This window comes from Urocitellus parryii, chromosome 15 (assembly GCF_045843805.1).
Source record: "Urocitellus parryii isolate mUroPar1 chromosome 15, mUroPar1.hap1, whole genome shotgun sequence".
Lineage (NCBI taxonomy): Eukaryota > Metazoa > Chordata > Mammalia > Rodentia > Sciuridae > Urocitellus > Urocitellus parryii.
The window spans coordinates 47086374-47108841 of NC_135545.1; the positions used below are offsets into that span (position 1 = coordinate 47086374).

The 22468-nt window shown below is 37.3% G+C and overlaps 1 protein-coding gene across 1 annotated transcript in view; it reads left to right on the forward strand.

Moving 5' to 3' along the window:
• Hydin (HYDIN axonemal central pair apparatus protein) overlaps positions 1 to 22468 on the forward strand; it is a 319191-nt gene that overhangs the window by 23135 nt on the left and 273588 nt on the right. The window contains exons 5-6 of the mRNA XM_026399248.2: positions 4310 to 4509; positions 14507 to 14631. Of these exons, the coding sequence (XP_026255033.2) occupies positions 4310 to 4509; positions 14507 to 14631 (325 nt within the window). The remainder of the gene's footprint in view (positions 1 to 4309; positions 4510 to 14506; positions 14632 to 22468) is intronic.

Consider the following 22468-nt stretch of genomic DNA (forward strand, 5'->3'; position numbering starts at 1 on the left):
AACTTCAGCCATGCAAACATCTGAGGAAAGAGCTCTCTGGGAGAGGGAACAGCAAGTACAAAGGCCCTGTGGCAGAAACATGCTTGGCTACAGGCTCAGGGGGGGGTGCAAAATGACCAATGGGGCTGAAGCAGAGGAAGCCTCCGGGAAGAGGCAGAGGATAAGGTTGCAGAAGGTGAGATCATGAAGAGTTAGGGGTCATTCAGAGTGGGGGAGGAAGTCACTATAAAGCACTTAAAATATTTTTATTATGAAAGATTTCACTGATATGTAAAAGTTGAGAGTATAGTGTGGTGGACTGTCATTGCCCAACCCTTCCCACTATCAGTGCACAATCAGTGTGGCTTTGTCCACCCTGCTCTTATCCTCAAAGGGTTTGGAACCCATACATCAGATTTTTTTTAATTGTAAATACTTCATTATTTGTCTCAAAATCGTAAGGAACTTATAAAAAGTTAACCACAATACCAAAAGTATACCTAAAAAAATGACCATAATTCCTTAATAACATCAAATATTCCATTAGTATTTAGGTTTCACCAGTTGAGTCATATTTTTTTTAAGTTGATTTGTTTAAATTGGGATACAGGTCAGGTTTGCTAGTTGATCCTCAATCGATTGCTTGCAATCTTTTGACCCCTGTTGCCTATATGCTGGTGGCCAGGTATAGAGCCTTGGTTAGATAACTGTTTAATTTTTTTTTTTTTGGTAAGAATCTTTCATAAGTGATGTGCTACTTCCTATTGTATCACATCAAGAGACACAAAATGTCTGTTATGTTTTGTTTTGTTAATGTTACAGTGAGGATCATTACTTAGATCATTGAAGTTTCAGTTCCTAATTCCATAATTGGTTTGCATTAACTGATTGGAATTCTTCTAAAAACAACAACAACAAAACCTTCCCTCATCAAATTTTTAGCTGAAGTGGAGTTGGAGAATATTGTGCTAAGGGAAGTAAGCCAATCCCAAAAAACCAAAGGCTGAATGTTCTCTCTGATAAGTTGATGCTGGTCTATAAGGGGGAGGGGGGAGGCATGGAAAAATGGAGGAACAAAATGGAGGAACATGAAAAAATTGAGCAAAGGGGAGGGAGGGTAGGGCAGTGAGAGTAGGAAAGATGGTGGAATGAGATGGACATCATTACCCTAGGTACAAGTATGACTGCACAAAGAGTTTGATGCTACATCGTATACAACCAGAGAAATGAAAAATTGTGATGCAATTGTTTACAATGAATCAAAATGCGTACTTCTGTCATATATACCTAATTTAAATAAATAAATGAGTTTCTGAATCTATAAGGAATAGAGACAAATAAAAATAAAAACTCAAAAAAGCTATACCATCAATGTTAGTTTTAAACTGATTGGGACTTCAGAAGTGATCCTTCTGTTTTGAGGGGCGAATTTCAGATTGAGAAGATACCATATAATAATGACTTGTAACCAAATAACGAATGTAGAACATTTTCCAGGGACACGGCATGTGAAATCCACCAAGACCTGATCAGATCTGGGTCTGCCATGTTGCTATTCCTCTGTTGAGTTTCAGAGTAAAGGCAGAAAGAGGATGAGGGGGCTTAACACACTGGCCCTGACCTTTGCACACAGAGGCACTCACTGTAGTAGAAAACACCATTTTTCCCTTTGCTGAAATGTTGAAAGAATTATTGCCACGTTTGCAGCCTGTCATGGCGCTAATGTAAAATCATGACTCATTTTTTTTTTCACTTCTTGAAAAGTTGTATCTGCCATTTTCATATTCGGATTTTTTTTTTTTAAGGTTCGGAGGCTGGGCATGTTGGAAGGAAGACTACCAACAAAAAGTGATTTGGAAGTCTCATCTGGAGAGCATTGTCATATAGGATGACATTTTAAGATATAGAGTAATTGTGGCTAAGTCTCTCATAGTAGAGGGGAAAGAGCTCAGAATAAATATTTCTGGCTTTGAATGGTGGCCTGATTGCTCTGGATCTAAGTACAGTGGAAGGGAGTACATCGACTGAAGTAATTGCTTAGCTTGCAGGATGACAGAGCTGCCCAACTCATCACGTCTGAATTAATTCTAAACCAGCAAAGCAATATATAATAGTATATTACGTAATTTAATACAGTCATAGTAAATGTACAACTTCGATATTGAAATGAATTGTAAAGAATTTCTTAAAGAACTTTCTCCATATTCTCTTATGGATATGTGAATTGATTATGAAAAAAACAAATAATTCTGATCCAATTTCAAACATTGCTTATTTGGGAACTTGAAAAGATTTAAAAACATTCCCCTTAATATCTCAACCAGCTTCCTAAACCTTTTCTCACTGTCTTTCATTCCTTATGGAATGAGGAAGAAGATACATGGATATAGAATAAAATAAGACAAAATGCTTTGGGATTTCCTTGAATCCTGCCTTCCACAGCATCTTTTGTTTTTGGGTTTTTTTTTTTTTGTTTTCTCTCAAAGCCTCAATTAATATTAAAGTTTCCACATGTGCCAGCTGCTCTCCAGTTTATAATTCCCCACAAAATCTTTGCTGGCTGCGGTTTGATCTCAGGAAAAAAAAAATGAAAACAGTGCTTATCTCTTTGGGATTCTGTTGTAATCAGACTAGACTGTAGTGTTGAATTCCGTGGGGTTTTCTAAAATCAAATATCTTGGTGTAATTTGTACTTCCTTTTATTTGCATGCCATAAATTCCTGGCATTATCATTTAGAAACTAGAATCAATTGTAAAGCAAAGAGTCCAACAACTCAAATTTAATAAATTTCATGAGTCCTGTTCATTAATTTTTATTACTTGCTCCTACCATAGGGCTTTTATGTTTCCAGTTCCCATTGCCAGGAACACACTGTTCCTGGGTCTCTCCAGGCTGGCTCCATCTCCTCTTCATGTCTCCGTGCAGAGGTTGCCTCCTGAGGGAGGTCGTCTTGGTTGTTCTAACCTAAAGCCCCTTCCCATAGGTCACTTGACCATGCGTTATTTTCCTCAGAGCCCCTTTTCTGAACTCATCTTGTCCTGTTATCCCAAGGTTTTAAATCCAGGCCACTGGAAGGACAAAGATGCCAGTATTGAGACCAGGAGGCTGTTCAGGAATGGTTTGGGCATGGAGAGAAGGTCAGAAGATGACCTTGAATGGCTTTGTGGAGCCTTTTGGGTGCTAGACAGAGGTTCCCTCTCTGGGCTGGTACAGTTGGGGTCAGCAGAATGGGCTGGATGTCAGCCTCCAATTCTGCCCCTCAGCAGGACATCTTTATGTACAGTTGCAGACAGAAGCATTAATCGGGGGGCTTCGGTTTGAGACATGATATGTTCACAGCCAATGAGATACCTCTGGGTAGCCGGGTATGAGTTTGAAGTCTGGGTTTGCAGAGAGAACATCATGTGTTAGGGTTACAGAGGCTTCACAGGAGACTTTGCTTTACACATATTTATACATGGATTGCATTGGATATAATGTATCCTTTTCCCCCAACTTGTTCATTGTCTCATCCATCTTCATGTAAGAGGAAGTGGGCTGTGACCATATGTGTTTCCTAATCAACTATATTCCTCAGCCTGGCAGAGTGGCTGGCACCAGGCACTTAATAAACACAATTAACAGAATAAATTAATTGGGAATACCACTGTTTCCTACTGTTCTGTGGCTTCATGAAGCTGAGTACATGGCAGGTCTGTATGTCCATCCATGTCACTTGTTTCCATTTCTACTCTTCTCCTAAAGCCCAAAGAGAGTTTCGATTTTGTTTGTCCAGGCTGAGTACATAGCTCAGTAGTACAGTAGTTGCCTAGTGTGCACAAAGCCCTGGGTTTAATTCCCAGCATCACAAAACAAACAAACCAGAAAACCCTCCACCAGTTAACACCATTTACACATGATTACTGAAAGGAAATTTAAGTTCAAAATGATTTTACATTTATTAAGATTGCCTTGCTGCCAAAACACACAACATGATTGGAAAACTGAAAATGAAGAAAAATAAACTCGATTTAGATAATATATTCCTTTCATGATGGACTTCTAAGCTTCTGGCCAATTCTTGAAGGGACTGTTAGTTTTCCTCTTACATTTAGTCTTGCTTATTGCTGAGGGTTCACTTTTAGCATTGCTATGTTGCCAACAAGCATTCTGTTTCTAGCTAGTGAGATGATATGAAGAGTTCAGTGTTTCTGTTGCATTTAGACCCAAGACTGGAAAAGATGGGTGCTTAGAGCCTCAGAGTTTTTGTTTGGAATGGTCGGCATAACCACTGTTTTTCTTGATCATGTTGGTTTTTCCACAAATGATGAATGTTCTCTTTCTTTGTAGGATTATTCCCATATGTTGACCTGTGTTACTGAAAGAGAGAAGTTTATCGTACCCATCAAAGCTAGAGGTGCACGGGCCATCCTGGATTTTCCCGATGAGCTGAATTTTTCCAATTGTCCTGTCAAATACAGCACTCAGAAGATTCTACTGGTACGAAACATTGGCAACAAGGACGCTGTGTTTCACATCGTAACTCATAGGTATGCATCCCTTTGGCTCTTGTTTCTGAGCATAACTAAAGCAGGTCAGCACAAGTAATTTGCTAGAATAACATTCGGGATGGAATGGCTTGTTATAATCTCCAACTGCAAAGCTGGGAAACCTCACTGATACAGATTAGACTTCCTCTTCATCCTACGAGGAACCTAAAATTCTTATTTTATATCCATTTCTAACCAAATCTCTCACCTATTGGTTATGAATTTATAAATAAGTTGTTTTGATAGAGAAGTTTTGTAATTGGCTGGATTGTTTCTATTGCTGTGGTAATAAACATCACAAACTTAAAGCAACACAAGATCATTATCTTACATTTCAATAGGGCATGTCCCCCACTGGGCTAAAACTAAAATGTCAGCAGGGCTATGATCTTTTGGGAAGCATGGGAGAATCTATTTCCCTGCCTTTTCCAGCTTCTAGGGACTGTCCACCTTCCTCAGCTCATGGCCCTCAGTTGTCTCATCTGAAAAATAAGGGAAAGTATAGAGGCCTCATAACATAGGGCTATTATGAGGACAAAAGTGAGTTAGTGAACATAAACTACTGACACATAGAAAGTACTAAATAATAAGTGTTGGCTCTTTATTTATTTTTCTTAAAATGAGCCAAAGCCATTTGGCAGGCAGAATAATAGTTTTCCAACTATGTCAGTGTCCTAATCTCCAGAACCTGTGAGTGTGTAATGTTAATGGTAAAGAGGGGTTAAGGTTACTAATCCGCTGACCTTAGTTAGAATGGGGAGATTATATTGGATTTTCTGAGTGATCCCAAAGTAATCACAAGGTTTCTTAAAAACAGAACAAGGAAGAAGAGGATTTCAGAGGGATGAGATTTGAGAAGGATTCAGCCTGCTATTGCTGGCTTTGACGATGAGAATACTGTGGGATTGAGAGGGTGTATCAAGAGCACAGGGGTAGTAAGTGATGGACTTGAATAGAGTAACTATAGTGTAGACATCTTGGGACAATATAAAGGAAGGTGAGGAAGTCCCTAATGTAAAGGAACGCGCTTATAAGATGGGAAAGAACCATTTTTCTGGGGTATGAGAATGGTGACTGATTGGTGGGGCCTTAAAAGAGCAACCAGCTTGAGAAAACAGGAGGCAGGGCTCAAATTGTTTTCTTCATCTTTAAAAAAAAAATAGTGTGGATATTGGTCTAGACTATGAGCTCATTTTCCAGAAGGCTCTTTTTTGGGGGGAAGCCTTTGCTGCTTAAGGACACATTTCTCTAGAAAGGATTAGCATTTGCTTCTGTCTGGTTCCCAAAGGTGAGACCCTATAGTGGTCTTTTGGTAATTTCTTGCCTGAGAGTTTCCTGGACTGGTGGAGTATATTTGAACCTCAAACCTGCATAAGATGCAAAGTCCAAAGTTAAAAATATCCTAGATAAACTTTGTTTCTCTCACCCAAAAGCAAGATAGACATTTTTCTCCTTACTGATAGGAGGATGTTTTGTGGGTCTTCCTTTCCCAGGTTTATGCAAGGATTTGGTACCAGTCCTCTGACTTGACCATCTCAAAACCTTGTCTCCTGTTCCAGTAGGGCTGTTAAAAACCTAGGCTTTTATGCTTTGGAGAGCCCAGGGCTGACCTCGATTTAGCTTGGTGGCTCCCTGCTCTGATTCTTAGTTTCCTCTTTGTTTTGGAATACTGTGAGTTTTCCTTATTTTTCTGTGCATGTTCAGCTCTATATTTGTATTTTATTTTATCCAATCTTCCTATGTATTTTCTGGTAGAAGAGTTTTCAGGCTAGCCAGTCTGCACATTTAGGTAGTACTATTGCCATATTGCAGGCCGAGGGCATATCCTTTGGGAGGAAATTTGTATTTATTCTTCCAAGTATCCCAAGAGAATCACTGTCCCTGAATCATTTCATGTAAGATACATATTTCTGCCTGGTATTCCATTTCTCCTGTCATAAAAGCTATCTTTACTATTTCTTGTAAAATAAGTTTACTATGAATTCAGTTTATGTCTATGTGGAAAAAAATCCTATTTTTTCCTTTATTTCTATAAGACATTTTCTCTTCTGTATTGAATTTTGGGCCAACATTTATATATACACATATTTCCCCAGTATTTTAAAGATGTCACTCAATTGTCATTTGGCTTACATTTTCCTAATGATAAGTCTATTGTCATTCTTACCTTTGTTCCCCCACATATAGTTATGTCTTTCCCTTGGGCTGTTTTCATGATTTTTGTCTTTATATTTGTTTTTTAGCAGGGTGAATATGATGTATCTAGGTATAAATTTTGATTTTTTTTGGCTTGTTGTTTTAAGGATTTTGTTTTGCTTTGGTTTGGTTTTGCTTTAATCCTCTTGAGGTTCTATGAATTTCCTGGATCTTTCATTATTTTTGGAAAATCTCATCCATTACCTCTTCAAATATTTCTTCTGCTTTATTGCATCTCACCTTTTCTTCCACATGGAGGCAAGTTCTGTCAGCCACAGGTAAAAGCCACTGGTGAAACCATTTGTACATGTCCCATCTCCTTGGGAGAAGGGGGATTGCCTTTCTTTAGATTTCAGGCAGTTTGCTCTGAAACCTCAGCTCTCTGATAGGTTCAAGAAAAGTTGTGATTTTGTTGTTATGCCAGTTTTTTTTTTTCATTGTTAGGACGAGAGAAACACTTTTCTCCTTTCTGCATCCTAAAAGGAGGCAAGATTCTCTGAACTACTTTAAATAAATCAAAGCCAAAGTTATTTTGGAAATTAGTGTCTCCTGACATAATTCATCAACCTAGTAAAGCCTTTGCCATCTCATGATGTGAGCCTCATATACTTTGATTTAGAGAGAAGGAAGTGGATTGTTCAATTGGCTCACCATGACTTAGGAAGAACCCATCTTTTTTCATTAAACAAAACACAACTACCATGCAAAATACACATTAAAATTTTCCTATTACATTGATATTTTTATATCTGAAAAAGATAATCTACCTAATTTGAAAGAAAAGTGCAGGAAATATATCTTCCTTAACTGCTTATCTGAATCTTAAAAATTATACATAGATGGGAATTTCTTGCCTATTAGATTCATGTAAATGTGAAGCAAAATTACATTTAATAATTTGCAGTTGCAAGAAGAGATCTAAAACTATTCTATCCATCTGACAATGTAAATCATATTTTCTTTTTAAATTTTTTTAAAAAATATAATTTGTTATGACAATAGAATGCATTACAATTCATATTACACATATAGAACACAATTTTTCATATCTCTGGTTGTACACAAAGTAGAGTCACATTCTTCATGTCTTTATACATGTACTTAGGATAATGATAACCATCAAATTCAACTGTCTTTCCTACCCCTATACTCCTTACCTTCCCCTCCCTCCCCTTTCCCCCTTTGCCCTATCTAGATTTCATTTAATCCTCCCCTCTACCCTGCATCATGTTATGAATTAGCATCCTTAAATCAGATAAATCATTCAGCATTTGGTTTTTGGGGATTGGCTAACTTCACTTAGCATTATATTTTTCTAGCTCCATCCATTTACCTGCAAATTCCATGATTTTATTCTCTTTTAATGCTGAATAGTATTCCATTGTGTATATATACCACATTTTCTTTATCCATTCATCTATTGAAGGACATCTAGGTTGGTTCCACAGTTTAGCTATTGTGAATTGTGCTGCTATAAACATTGATGTGGCTGTGTCTCTGTAGTATGCTGTTGTTAAGTCCTTTGGGTGTAAACTGAGGAGTGGAATAGCTGGGTCAAATGGTGGTTTCATTCCCAGTTTTCCAAGGATCTTCCATACTGCTTTCCAGATTGGTTGCACCAATTTGCAGTCCCAACCAGCAATGTATGAGTGTGCCTTTTTTCCCACATCCTCGCCAACATTTCTTGTTTGTATTCTTAATAGCTGCCATTCTGACTGGAGTGAGATGAAATCTAAAGTAGTTTTGATTTGCATTTCTCTAATTGCTAGAGATGTTGAACATTTTTTCATATATTTGTTGATTGTATATCTTCTCATGAAAAGTGTCTGTTCAGTTTCTTGACCCATTTATTAATTGGATTATTTGGGTTTTTTTTTTGGTGTTAAGATTTTTGAGTTCTTTATATATTCTAAAGATTAGTGCTCTGATATGTGTGTGGTAAGAATTTGTTCCCAATTAGTAGGCTCTCTATTCACCTCACTGATTATTTCTTTTGCTGAGAAGAAGCTTTTTAGTTTGAATCCATCCCATTTATTGATTCTTGACATTAATTCTTGTGTTTAGGAGTCATATTAAGGAAGTTGGGGCCTAATCTGACATGATGGAGATTTGGGCCTACTTTTTCTTCTAATAGATGCAGCGTCTCTGGTTTAATTCCTAGGTCCTTGATCGATCCACTTTGAGCTGAATTTTGTGCATGGTGACAGAGAAGGGTTTAATTTCATTTTGTTGCATATTTTTTTGTCAATCATATTTTCTTAATATGGAAATAATTATAAGGTAAATTGGGGAACCAACTCAAGGACTAGCCAGAAACCATGAGGATATTCAACATTTCCATTTTACAGGTGAAGGAAGGAAGGCAGGAGTACAGAAATGACCTACCCAAGTCTCTCCAGTAAACTAATCTCAAAACCTGGATTAGATCAAACATGGGTCAGTTCTGGGCTCATTTGTTCTCAGATCTATTTTTTGTCCTGTCCCTACTTTGCCCAGTATCATTGTGAGACTGAGTTAGCCTTCCACTACCTCCTGAGGCTGGGTGGATTCCAGCTGAGTTGGATCAGTGGGGGCACTGGAAGGAGATTGGAGAGTAGGAGGAAAGAAGGAAGGAAGGAGCTAGGATATTATTCCTCCTCCTCCTCCTCTTCCTCCTCTTCCTCCTCTTCCATCATTAGCAGAGTCCCCAGCAGCAGCTGCAACTTCTCTGTGTCTTAGATGCTGTCACACTGGCCTTCCTAGGTTCCATGTTCTTCCAGATAGCTCTAGTCCCCAGGATGTGATAATGCTTCATCCTTTCCTTTCATCTCCAACCTAGGGGTGAAAATGGCTCACTGCAGTTAACGGTCCAAGTGTTACTTCACCATCTTTTCCATACAGCTAAGTCTCTCAATTAAATTGCCTCTTTGTAAATTTTTTGTTTTCCTGCTTAGATTTTTCATGAAATGGTATTTTATGCTTTTTCCACAGAATGCATATTTTCCAACCATTTTGTTAGTTCTGTGAGCTGCCTCAAACCCTTCCGATCAATCCTTATTCTGAATTAGCCTCGGTTGGTTTTTGTTGTTTGCAACTGAAATCTCTGATAGCTACAATAAGGAAGAATGTGACTGAATTTGTGGTCAGATCATATTGAATCAGAATCTCTGGGAGATCCCCAAGTAATATTCTAAAAACTTCAGAGGTGATTCTGTTTCCTAGGGAGGGTTCTTGGATTAATGTGATTATTAATAGACTTGATAGAGCAGTGGTTGTAGTTTGGGAATTTGGAGTCAAAAGCTCAGGCTACTCTTAGTCCTATCTCTTTTAAGGTTGATATATGACTAGAAATTTATATATGTATACATATTCTTATTGAAATTATATTATTTTATGTATATGTTAAATATATATTATTTTGATACATATTCTTATATATATTGTTAATGAAATATTTAATTAATGATTAAGTTTATATGATGGTTAGTGGTTAGTTTTAAATAAATTGTAAAAAAGAAACTTTCTTTGTATATCTGTTGCCCCCATTAGAATATGAGCTTCTCAAATGCAAGGATTGTATATCTTTTCATTTGTATTCCCCAGCATCTAGCAAAGTGTCAAGAATAAATAAATGTTTATAGGATTCCCATCCAACAATATATCACAAGGGCAAAGTACAACTATAAACCTCTACAATAATTTAAAATAAAAAAGACATGTACTATAAAATGGGCATGATGTTTTTTACACTAATAAAAGGAGCTGCAGTGTTCTATAAAATATATAGAGAACATAAACAATTACCATTCAACTTTATTACAAATTTGACCTAAAACTCTAGTAGGTCCCAGAATAACTTTGACTATTAGAGTAGGATTAATATTGGAAGGTAAGAGAAAGAGTGATTATTAAGAATCAATTTTGAAGCCTAAAGCCTCAAGTTAGAAATTAAAGAAGAAAGGTTATCTGAAGAAAAATACTAATATTTAATATTTAATATGGCAGGACCAATATTTAGACTTCTGTTATAGTATTGAATCATTTGGATGGAATAGTTTCAGTTCTTAAGAATAGCTCATGATGGAACAAAACATGTTTCTTGTGACTCATGATTTTTCACAAAACTGAATTCTGTCCATAATTAGGTAGTTGGTATTAATGAAGGCTGATATCAAGACTAAACATTTTGATAGAGCCAGCCTTATGCCCTTGAGGAACGATTATTTTGACTTCTTTGTAAGAGCCTTTTCTGATACTTGATATTTTCAAGCTGGTTCAGCTCGTCTCTAATAAAACGAAGTACAAAATCAAATTACAGACATCGGTTAGGCACCAGAACGAAACACACTCCACCAATTAACACTGATTTATTGAGAAAGCTTAGGCAGCTCCAAGTGGCAAAGGCGATCCCAGGTGATTTCCTAACCACTGAAGAAGTGGAGTGTAATCTAAGCCTAACAATTAGCACGAAGGAAAGGATCCATTCCCGCCCTTCGGAATTTGGACTCCTGCAGGTCCTAGAGGCGTGATATCAAGAGTCACCTTCTCTGTGGAAAATTCACAGAGAATTTTGTGTTCTGCTATGTAATAATATCCAATTCACTTCAAATATGCTCTTCTGCTACCAAGAAATATTTGAAAAGGAGGTATAATCATAGTGCAGAAAGAAAAGTCCTGGGAAGGAGTGGCAAAGAAAGAGGAAGGGACTGCCATGTTTTCCCCAAGCCAGGAAACCGGAGCTTGCTCTCAGCTCTTCAGATTCTCACTGAGGCCAGAGGAAGGGCAGAACTTTGACAGTGGAAGACTCATGAGTTCCATGAAGCAGGGATTCTGGAGCTACTAAGAGTTTAGTCCTTTTCTGTTTCACCAAGATGCTATAGAAGTTAAAGAATGAATGAAAATATTTTTATTCCTCTTTAGGATTTGATTATAATGCAATTCAACAACCTCTCCTGAGAGGCTCCTGGGAGTAGACAACTGTGTGTGGGGTACAACGACGGCTTCCATGTTCGGGGTAGCTTGGGGCAGGGGGACCGAGCAGGGATCTGAGGCAGCTTCCCTCCCAGCTTTCCCACCATCTGGCTGGGCAACCCTGGGCATGTTGCCTACCTCTTGGGGTCATCTATATTTTCATATCTGAAACACAAATACCAACATGTACTTTTTAAAAGTATTTTGGGGGGATTACAAGAATTGACATATGTAAAATACTCTCCAGAATGGAGTCTGTGCCCATGGATCTACTCTCCTTCAGAGAATGTTTCTTTAAACTTCTTTCTGTGTTAGTTTCTTTCTTTCTTTTTTAATATTTAGTTGCAGTTGGATACAATATCTTTAATTAATTTATTTTTATGTGGTGCTGAGGATTGAACCCAGGGCCTTGCCCCTGCTAGGTGAGTGCTCTAGGGCTGAGCCACAACCCCAGCCCTCTGTGTTAGTTTCTAACATTACTTTCCATACCTGCTTCTTGCAATGGCTAGAAACTATTGACGGAAGAGGAGAGAAAACCCAAATTCCATGGGAAGGAACTCTATTGTGTGTACCGCACCAGGAGCTTTGCATAAGCAGGGTTCTGTTGAAAAGGGGACTGAGTGTGGAATGTGGTCGGCCACTTTGGAAGGAGGATGGCACCAGCACCAGGGAAGGGCTGGGTGTTCTGATACAACCCTAGCGGTTCTGAATTGTTACAAGGGGCACAATCTACTTGGAAGGCAGAACAGGTGTAGTGCTGAGGGAGCTTGTGGACGAAGAGACCATGGTTTCCCACTCACCCCACCTGGGAATGTGACAGGTGCAAGGGATATTTGGGCAGAGGTATGTGTTATCAGAATGTGAAACCTGGTTGGGAGCAGATTGTGTTGGACCGTGGATGCCTAGGATTTGAACTTTATTAAACTGACCGTGAGGACTACTGAAGGTGTTTGAACACATTGATGTGTTGTGGGTATGTTTTACAGTGTCTCTGGAGCTGTGGGAAGGACGGAGGGGAGAATGATAACAAGCTTGAACTTGTCTTAACACCCAAACTCATCCTCAGGTTTATCTTCCAGTACCTCAGAACTGCCAGTGAGGGAGATAAAAACAGCAATAACAAACATAATAATAAGCCCTTACACAGCATCTCCTACGTGCCAGCCACTATTCCAAGCACTTTACCTGTCCTGATCCCTTTAGTCTGCAATATAACTCTACGAAGTAGGTGCATCATGGCCCTTGCTCTGTAGATAAGGAAACTGAAGGTCATGGCAGAGCAGGGTTGTGGACTCACTGCATTGGGACTTGCTCCAACCTGGCCTCTGGAACCTCCACTCCAAGGGGCCTCTATGGCAATGCCTGGTGCTTGCAGGAGAATAGGTGCAAGGAATATAGGGAAGGACAGAAAAAAGAAGGGGGATGTCAAGAAGTGAAAGGAAAGGACATCAGAGTAGAGAGCACCAGAGAAAATTAAAAACTGCCCCAGAGGCACCAATGCCCAGAGGCTCCAGGGATCCCGCAAGAAGAATCTCAGGTACCACCCAGCCTTAGCCTGGCCAGAAGCTCTGTACCCTCAGAGCAGAGAGCTTAGGTTTTCTGGAACTGAGTTCATTATCTAAAGCAAATATTTAAGGAATGATGACTCTGAGAACTGTTGTGATCGAAGTGAATAATCAGAAACAGCTTTGCCTGCCAGATAGATTGTACAACACATTACTTTGAAAAACTAGCAATTTAAAGAAGTGAAATGGACCGTGAAAATAATTAAATGGCCCGAGTTTCCTATTTAGAAGGAAGAACTCCGTAAGTTATTTAAGGTACTTCATGATCAGATCCAGCTTCTCTTTTGATACCACCTTCCAGAACAATTAGGCAAAACCGTTTGCTGTTCCCCAAACCACACTCACTCCCCACAATGCACCCCCATATTCTATTATGAAAGCATAGACCTTATCCTGCTTGTCTTTCCAAATGCACTCTCTGCCTTCCTGCTGCCTCTTCTCATCCAGGAAGCTGACCTCTGTGCCTGGGTCAACAGGCCCAAGTGCCTTCTGGCTTCTGGATGGCCTCAGCCAAGGACAGTCCCCACAGGCACTTGGGCAGGCTGTTTTTTACCCCACTGTGTTCACTGTGGGCCCACCTGGGCTGGCCATCTCCTTTGACTAAGGTTCCTTGTCCCTCACAAGGGGGCTTCCCTTAAGGACTCTCATGTGGGTCTCAAAATCATTCCTTCCCCATGGTTCTTTGGGCCTAGAGATGGTGACAGCTCAACTGCTACTAACCCTGGGCTATTGCATCATTTCTGGTAGTTCCCTATACTCCTCCCACCACCCCCTTTTTAAAATAGATCTTTGTTAAACTGTCTTTGGAATTTCTTATACCATCACTTTCCTTTTGGGTCTATTTTTCTACTATGGTACCCTCTATCCACAGGACTTCATGAAATTTGATGTTTTACCCCTTGGAAGCCACAGCTTTGCATACACATTTTAAGTCTGTCCCTTAATGAAATCTCAGTGCCTGGAGGACACAGACTGGACTTTATTTGTTTGCTGTCACCCTAACTCAGTGCAAGAGCCCAGCAGGAATACTCAATGAATGTTAAAAGAAGGGCTGAACGGCCAGGACACAAACAAGAATATCATCCCATCATTTAAGTTTCTCTTATGTTTGCTGATCTGTTACGGTTATTTTAACATTAAAGCTGAAGTTCTTTCACATTAGGGAGAAGGGCACACTTTCCTACTGGACCCTGAAGCTGCTGTGTCCTACCTGACGTGCTTCTCCTCTCCTCCTCTCACACGGGTTCGAAGTGTGCTCTGATGCTGTATCTCCATACCTGTTGCAGGCCTTTCTCTGTGAAGCCCACGGATGGAATTCTTAACGTGGGGGAGTCCACGCAACTGGAAGTAGAGTTTGAGCCGCAGACCATTGGCAATCACAGTGGGAGGCTTGTCGTGTGTTATGACACAGGTACGGGCTATTCTCCATTCAGAATTCAACACATTAAGAAAGGTCAGGTGGGAGACATAATGAAGATCAACCAGAAACTGTGTTTGACTGTATCAGAGTAAGCTAAGATCCACGAGGTAAAGAACAGAAGAACAAATGCCTTCGTTGGAAAAGATGTTGAGCCAGATATAAATCTCATCTATTCCCCAGTGCTTGAAAGCCTGAGGAATGCTGTGCTCGGGAAAAGAAATTAGACCCAGAGTTATACAGGTGGGTGAGGCTAGATCCATGTGAATGAAAACTTGAAGTAATGGATACCCCATGGGTTTTCCATTTGACTTACTGTTGTATTTGTCTAACATTTTAAAAATATAGGTCCAAGCTCAAAACGTTTTGTATGTGCCCACTAGTCACCTATGTAAGATCCAGTAACTTCAGTCTTTAGAACATGCAAATATCTTACTTAACATCTTATAGGAATGTTGGACAGTAACCATCAGCACTAGCATTTTCTTGGCCACAACCTGTGTAATCATGAAGTCATATTATTTTTGCAGTTGTTTAACTTACAATCATGTAGCCTGCATGGGCATTATGCCATCTCAAAAGCTGGTTTTCAAATTAATATTTTATCATTCCCTTTTCTTACTTTATGATTTTTCTCATTTGTTTCTCATTTCCTTTTGTTAAATTTGTTTTAATTAGTTATACATGATAGTAGAATGCATTTATGCACTTTGATATATTATACAGAGATGGGTATAATTTCTCATTTTTTGATTATATATGTTGTAGGATCACATTGGTCATGTAGTCATATTATACACGCACATACACACAAAGTAATAATGTCTGTTTTGTTCTACTATCCTTCCTGCCCCAATGTCCCCTCCCCTCCCCTCCTTTCACTCCCCTCTAACTAATCTAAGGTAACTCTATTTTTCTCTAGTACTCACTCCCTTATTATGAATGAGCATCCACATATTAGATAAAAATCAGACTTTGGTTATTTGGGATTGGCTTATTTCACTTAGCATGATGTTCTCCAACTCCATTCATTTACTTGCAAATGCCATAATTTCATTCTTCTTTAAAGCTAAGTAATATTCCATTGAATGAATATATATATATATATAAAATCACATTTCCTTATCCATTCATCTATTGAAGTTTCACCCATTTGTTGTTGATTTAACCAGAGAATCTGCTTGTAGGGAGAAAACAGAAGTACACAGCAAAGGAAAGAGTTATAAATGACATCTAGGTGAGAGTTCAGAGTTGCTGGCTCTGTGAGGATGCATCTGAGCAGGACAACTCAAGCCCCTGCCTCATGACCTATAGTTTAGTGGTCCTGGCTCCAATGTGGCCCAGCATTACAACACATAACCTGTTTTTACCTGTTAGTGTTAGCCATGGTTCACTGGCTACCGGCAAGAGAAGCCCAATTTGATCTAGCTTAGATGAAATAGGACACTTTTGACCTTGTAGACATATAAAAGCATAGCTCAGTTTTCCAAGGTACTCGTGTCATTTTGCATTTCCACCAATGAAGTGTGAGCATTCCAATTGCTTCTCATTCTTGCCAATATATATTGTTTTGGTTTTAATTTTTGTTTTCCTAATGATTAATGATGTTGAATACCTTTCTGCGTGCTTCTGAGCTATTTTGATATCTATTTAAGTATCCATTTAAGACTTCTGCTCCTTTTTCCCTTCTGTTATTAATTTTTAAGTATCTGGTATAACTGAATATTCTAAATACTAGTCATTTGGTAGATCTATGTATTATTCATCTTTTACCCCAGTCTATAACTTGCCTTTTAATTTCCTTGGTGATATTTCTTGATGAGCAATAACTTTTTAATTTTGGTGAAATCCACATTGACTATTTTTTTCTTTTCAGAATAATGCTTTTTGCTTCCTTGTTAAAAAAGGGTTTGCCTTCTCCAAGATCATGAATAGATTCTCTTGTCTTTACTTCTTCAAAGGTTATAGTTTTAGTGTCAGTATTTAAGTCAGTGATCCATCTCTGATTGAGCTGTGTGCATGCATGTCTCTTTTTCTTTTCCCTTATACATGTTACGGGCTCTTCTCGGTTCTCACTGTCTTGTTCTGGAACACTTGACTAGAGTTTATTCCAGTTTGACTCTATTAGTTAGGACTTTATTAGTTTGATGTTGAGATTTTTAGTAGATTTAGTATCAGATTAAGAGCATTCCCTTCACTCCCTAGATTTCGGAATCTTTTAATCTTGAATGGGGAGTGAAAGATGCCCAACACTTTTTGTGTATTTATTGACATTGGCATCTATTATTGCACTTCTATTCTTCCAATGCAGTGACTGATTTGAAATGCTAAATTCTTGGATGAACTCAATGTTTAAATACTATTATTTTAATAAATTGCTGGATTATTTGCTAACATTTTGTTTGAGAATGTGACATCCATGAGAAAACTTGGCCTGTAATTTTCTTTTCATATAATGACCTTATCAGGTTTTGGTCTGACAAAACAAATTGGTCTTATGAAACAAGAAGCTCAGAATTATTCTCTGGAAAAGATTTTTTTTGTGTGTGTGTGTGTGCGCGTTACTACTTTTTTAAATGATTGAAAAATTCATTGTTCAAATCATCTTTTTTCTGAAGAAGTTCAGGACTTTAGTAATTGATTCAAATTCTTAAACTGTTTTCCCAAAGAAATTTCCATATAATGTGAAATCTTAAATTCATCAGCATAAAATTATTTTAGAATAGCCATTTATAATCTTTGTAATGTAACTGGATCTTTGAGTCTTTCCACTTTCATTATTGATATGAGTAATTTGTATCTCCACTGGTCTTTTTTTTATCTTGATCTGTATTGTTAGGACTTTATTAGTTTTATTAGTTTATTCAAAGAACCAACTTTTAGTTGATTTTAATATTTTATTTCTTTTCAATTTTATTGTCTCTTCTTTGTTATCTCATTCCCTCTATTTTCTTCAGGATTCATTTCTTGTATTTTTTTCTCAACTTGGAACGGATGCTCAGAGCATTGATTTTTAACATTCTTTCTTTTATAATAAGTCAATTTTTTTCCTCTTAAGCTGAATTTGTCTTCAACTCATGTACTTTTACATGTCTCATTTTCCTTAACACTTACTTGAAAGTACTTTAGAATTTCTACTTTAATTTTTCTTTGACCCATGGGCTAGTTAGCAATATGTTGATTAAGATTAAAGCACTAGGAAACTCTGTAGTTACCTTTTTGTTACTGATTTCTAGTTTATTTCCTCCTGTGACAGAAGGCAAATTCAATAGGATTTCAGTCCTTGAAGTTAATTAGGACTTACGTTACAGCCCAGAATGTGTTCCATTTTGGTAGATATTGTCATGTACTTGAAAAAGGTACAAGTTCTATAAATGTCAATTAGGTCAAGGTTGTTCACAATCATGTCATTTAATCTATATCTGTACTAAATTTTTGTCTCCTTATTTTACTTGTTACTGTGAGATGCTATTAAAATCTGCACCTATGATTAAGGATCTAGTGTTATTAGTTTCCACTTAACATACTTGGAGACTATGATAATTGGTATGTACACATTTAGGATTAGTAGAACTTCCTGTTGAATTAGCCATTTAACCATTGTGAAATATCTCTTCATCTTCAGTAAGATTTCTGACAGTAAAGTCTACTTGATCTGACATTTATGTAGTGTAGAACTCTCTTTTGATTAGTGTGGACATAGTATATTCTGCTCATTGTCTCACTTTCAACTCTTCTGTGTCTTCATGTTTAAAATGTGACATTTGGAAGTGTCACCAGGTGGTTTTTTTTTTAATCCAGTCTGAAAAATCTTTATCTTATAATTACACCATTCAAACAATCCTTTTATGTTGAATGAAATTATTTGAGTTTGAAGTTTCTAACAGACTATTAAGGAATTGTTACCTCTCTGGGAACAGTATTAGGTGAGTTCTAACTACAGGCTTTGTGTTATTAGTGTTGATAGTGTATGAAGTTGAAAAATAATGAATGTTAATAAACTAAGTGATGAAATTTTTTCCATCTGGATTTCCACATCTTTGTGAGGGAAAATTTTTGTTTATGTCAGTCCCTAAAACTAAGTATCAGAAAAAAATGTGAACTTTGAATTACCTCGAGTCATTATATCACAGGTTTTAAACCAGGAGTTTGAAAAAGATTAGTCAATCCTTTTCGAAAATAATTAATTGTTGGCAAATAATGTTAAATCACCTTTAAAATATTATTTATTTCCTCTTTATCTCATCCTTTTTAATAGTTTCAGTGTATTTTTAATACATTTGACATATGAATAAAAACTCTAGTATATGGATATAATTTATAAATCAATAACTCTTTGTATGCTGGGGATATAATCTCAAAAAAATTTATTTGGTTAGGTTTTGAGACCAAATAAATTAGAGCTTAACTTATAAAAACTTGAGAGAGGACTTCAGTAATAATTGAATCCAGTCCTTAGATTTTTAGAGATGAAAAACTAAATCCCTATGAAATTGAGTGGCTTGCCCAAGGCCACATGACTAGTCCAAAGCACAGTTCAAACTCAGACTCACTCTTAACTCCTGGGCACTGCCCTTTGTACCATCTCGGATGTTTCCCAACTTTCACTCCTTCAATCTGTTGTCTTTGAAAAACAGTTGCATTCTCCCAAAGGCCCTGGATCCGTACTTTACTTTTAAATAAGTATATGGAATTATACTCATATTTTTAGTCTTCTGCTAAAGGAGAGGTAGGTTAATGAATATACAATGAATATTTGTATATTAAAGTTTAATTGCTTGCAGAAGTTGGTCTCCACACCCTGAGGTTCCTATATTAAGTTTGGTAAATGAATGAAGTTTTTTTTTTCTCTGAAGATTGAAAATAGAGGTGAAATATCCTGTAGCATTTTTCCTTACATAAAATGAACTGCTGATAAGAATATACTTTCATCTGTATTGTGGTCATCAATGACCAGAACCTATAACCTTCTATTAATGAAAAACAGTAATGAATGCCTTTACATCATAAATTGTGGAGCTTTTCTAAGCAGCTGTGATCATGGGCTTCCCATTTCATTAAATAAGCATTTATTGAACTTTCTGCAGCTATTGGAAGTATGAATTGATTGGAGGAGGGAAATTTAACATGGATTCTTGTTGAAAGTCTCTTCTTCACACTTTCTTGATGGTCTCACCAGCGAGAAGTACTCAGTCACGTCTCAAACAGCTGTGTTTTTCCATCATGTCCTTTACTGACTATGTTCTTGATAAAATCAGCTGGGAGATTTCTTTGCTTTTTCTGATAAGAGTTTAAACCAGTACCCTAGCACTTAAGGATTTCACGTATAATGCTTCACTAATATCTAATATTTCTTTCTTTTTTATTGATTTTTTAAAAAAATAAATGACAGTGGAATGTATTACAATTCTTATTACATATATATGGCAAAATTTTTCATATCTCTGGTTGTATATAAAGTATGTTGACACCAATTCGTGTCCTCATACATGTACTTTTGATGATGATGTCTATCATATTCCACCACCCTTAACTTTTCCTGAACTAGAATTCTTCCCTCCTTCTTCCTTCTTTCTCCCTGTGGGGTATTATCAAGTTTATTTAGGCAACTGAGTTTGCCCCAGAAATGATTCTGTTGCCTTTTAATTATAATTTAAAACTGTGAAAGCACTGAAGGAATGTGGTACCTTTTATAAACCCACCCTCTCCAGAAGAGATTAAAGATATGACGACTCCAGGCTACATTGGTGCCAACACAGTGAAAACAAAAACAGAACTGGTGCACAGCTCTGTCATTCAGAAGGAAAGGTATTTGACTCTTAAGAAACAAATGGTTAATTGCTTAAGCCTTTCAATTTTCAGCTGAGTAGTGAGAAACTTTACATAATCTGAAGGGTTCATGCAGATATCAGTATTCAGAGCAAGCTTTGAAAATGGCATTCTTCCTGAACGTTTGGTGACTTGAATGAGTACTAGAAATAGGAGTGCAGCAGTTTTTTTTTTTTTTTAAGTGCCTGGTGAGGTTACTGTCACCTTAGAGGACATTAACCATTGGCATAATCAGGAAATAGCGCTGATATGCTTATTCAGCACTTTTAAAAAGTGTTATGCCTCTTACTGAAAAGGAGATATTTGAGTTTAGGAGTCAGAAGTTGGCTGGTAGGCTTTCCCCCCGCAAAGTTGTGATGATGTTCTATTATTAAATATATAAGCAATCATAATATTAGTACTTCACAGGGCAGTTTTATGGTCATTTATGTATTTTATTTTGGTATACTTTCTAAACCATAAAGAATTTCTTTTTTTCCTAGTAAAAGCCAATAAAAGGAATAATAAAGTATAATATAGTAAGTAATGGAGTGTGATATACTTTGCAAGTTAAAACTACTAAATAATATCTAAATATATCTGTGCAAAATTGCCTGCACGAACTTTGTTACAGTTATGTGGTTATCACAATTAAGTATGAATGTGTGCCATTATAATTAGAAAATCTAGCAAATCATAGTTGTTACAAAAGAAACAAATGTTTTAAGGTGGTTTTAGAGACTATGGAAACCTTCCTTGACCTAGTTTTCTTTTCTTCATTCCTTATTCCATGTCTTAGGGTAGGGACTAGCAGAAGTTAGGACAATCCCTGATTGTCAGACATTGTTTAGGGGGTGGGATGAGGTTTCTCTCAATTGCCTAACAAGGCAAGACTGTCCAATCATTAGGTGTTAGTATTTAGAGGGAAATTAGAGGACAGTTTTTAAACTTCATTTTTTGAGATGAGTATACTGAGTTTAATGACTTTGCACCTAAGTAAAGCTGGAATTTGAACCCAGCTTTGGGATTTTGGGATCCGCTAAAGTTAATGTACTCCCTAAGATCTATGTTGACTCTGCAGATTAATAATACCAATTTTGGCTGTACTGTGTAAGCTCAGTCAAGTTGCTTAATTTTAGTTTCCTGAACAAGGAAAAGGGTACTTCCAAAGAAATTTGGTTCAGCAATACACTTGGTGGTGAATTTGACCCTGCTGCAACCAAGAGATAGGAAACACTCTTTCCATGAACCTATTCCCTGGAGAATCTATGGCTCCACTCATATATTTTATTTAGTGTCCTCTGTTGTCTGAAAGTCCTGAGACTACAGTATGAGATGTATTGTGTATATAGCTAGCTTCACATTTATTGTTGTAAAATTAGTTTTGTTCATATTTGTTTCTGCTTGATTGATAGTAGCGAAACTGGCAAGAAGGTAATGAGACCTTCCACAAAATATATCTTTACTGGGACATAATAAATGATGCGGCTAACCCCATCTACAATGATTGCAGCATTCAACTCCAGAAACCAAACCAGAGTGGGAACAGCTCTCCAAGGGCACAAAAAATGATCATACTGAGGCATGGCAGCCCTCTCTGTTCCCACAGGGGCAACTAAGCCTCCATCCTATTAGTCTTCTAAGTAGCTGGGTGCCCTTCGTAAGGTTGTCTTTATGCAAGTAGGTGTAAAATCGAGTACCTCAACAGCTTTGAGGACAGAAGAAGAGTTATTGCTTCCTTCTCTTGGTGGATCTGATGATTGGGAGGAGAGGAAATAGCAGTGAACAAAAATTAATATTAGATGGTACTTGAAAAAAATATAATAGCTCTTGCTGTATTTCTGGGAAGGAACATTTTTGCTGTAACCAACTCAAATTGATGATATTAGTCCCCTACCCCTTAGATTTGTGTGAAATAAACCCTTGTATCTTTTTTTGATTAAATTTTTAAACAATGAAATATTTCAAATAACCACAAAAGCATAGAGAATAATGAAATCAACACCTGTTTTATTTAGTTCAT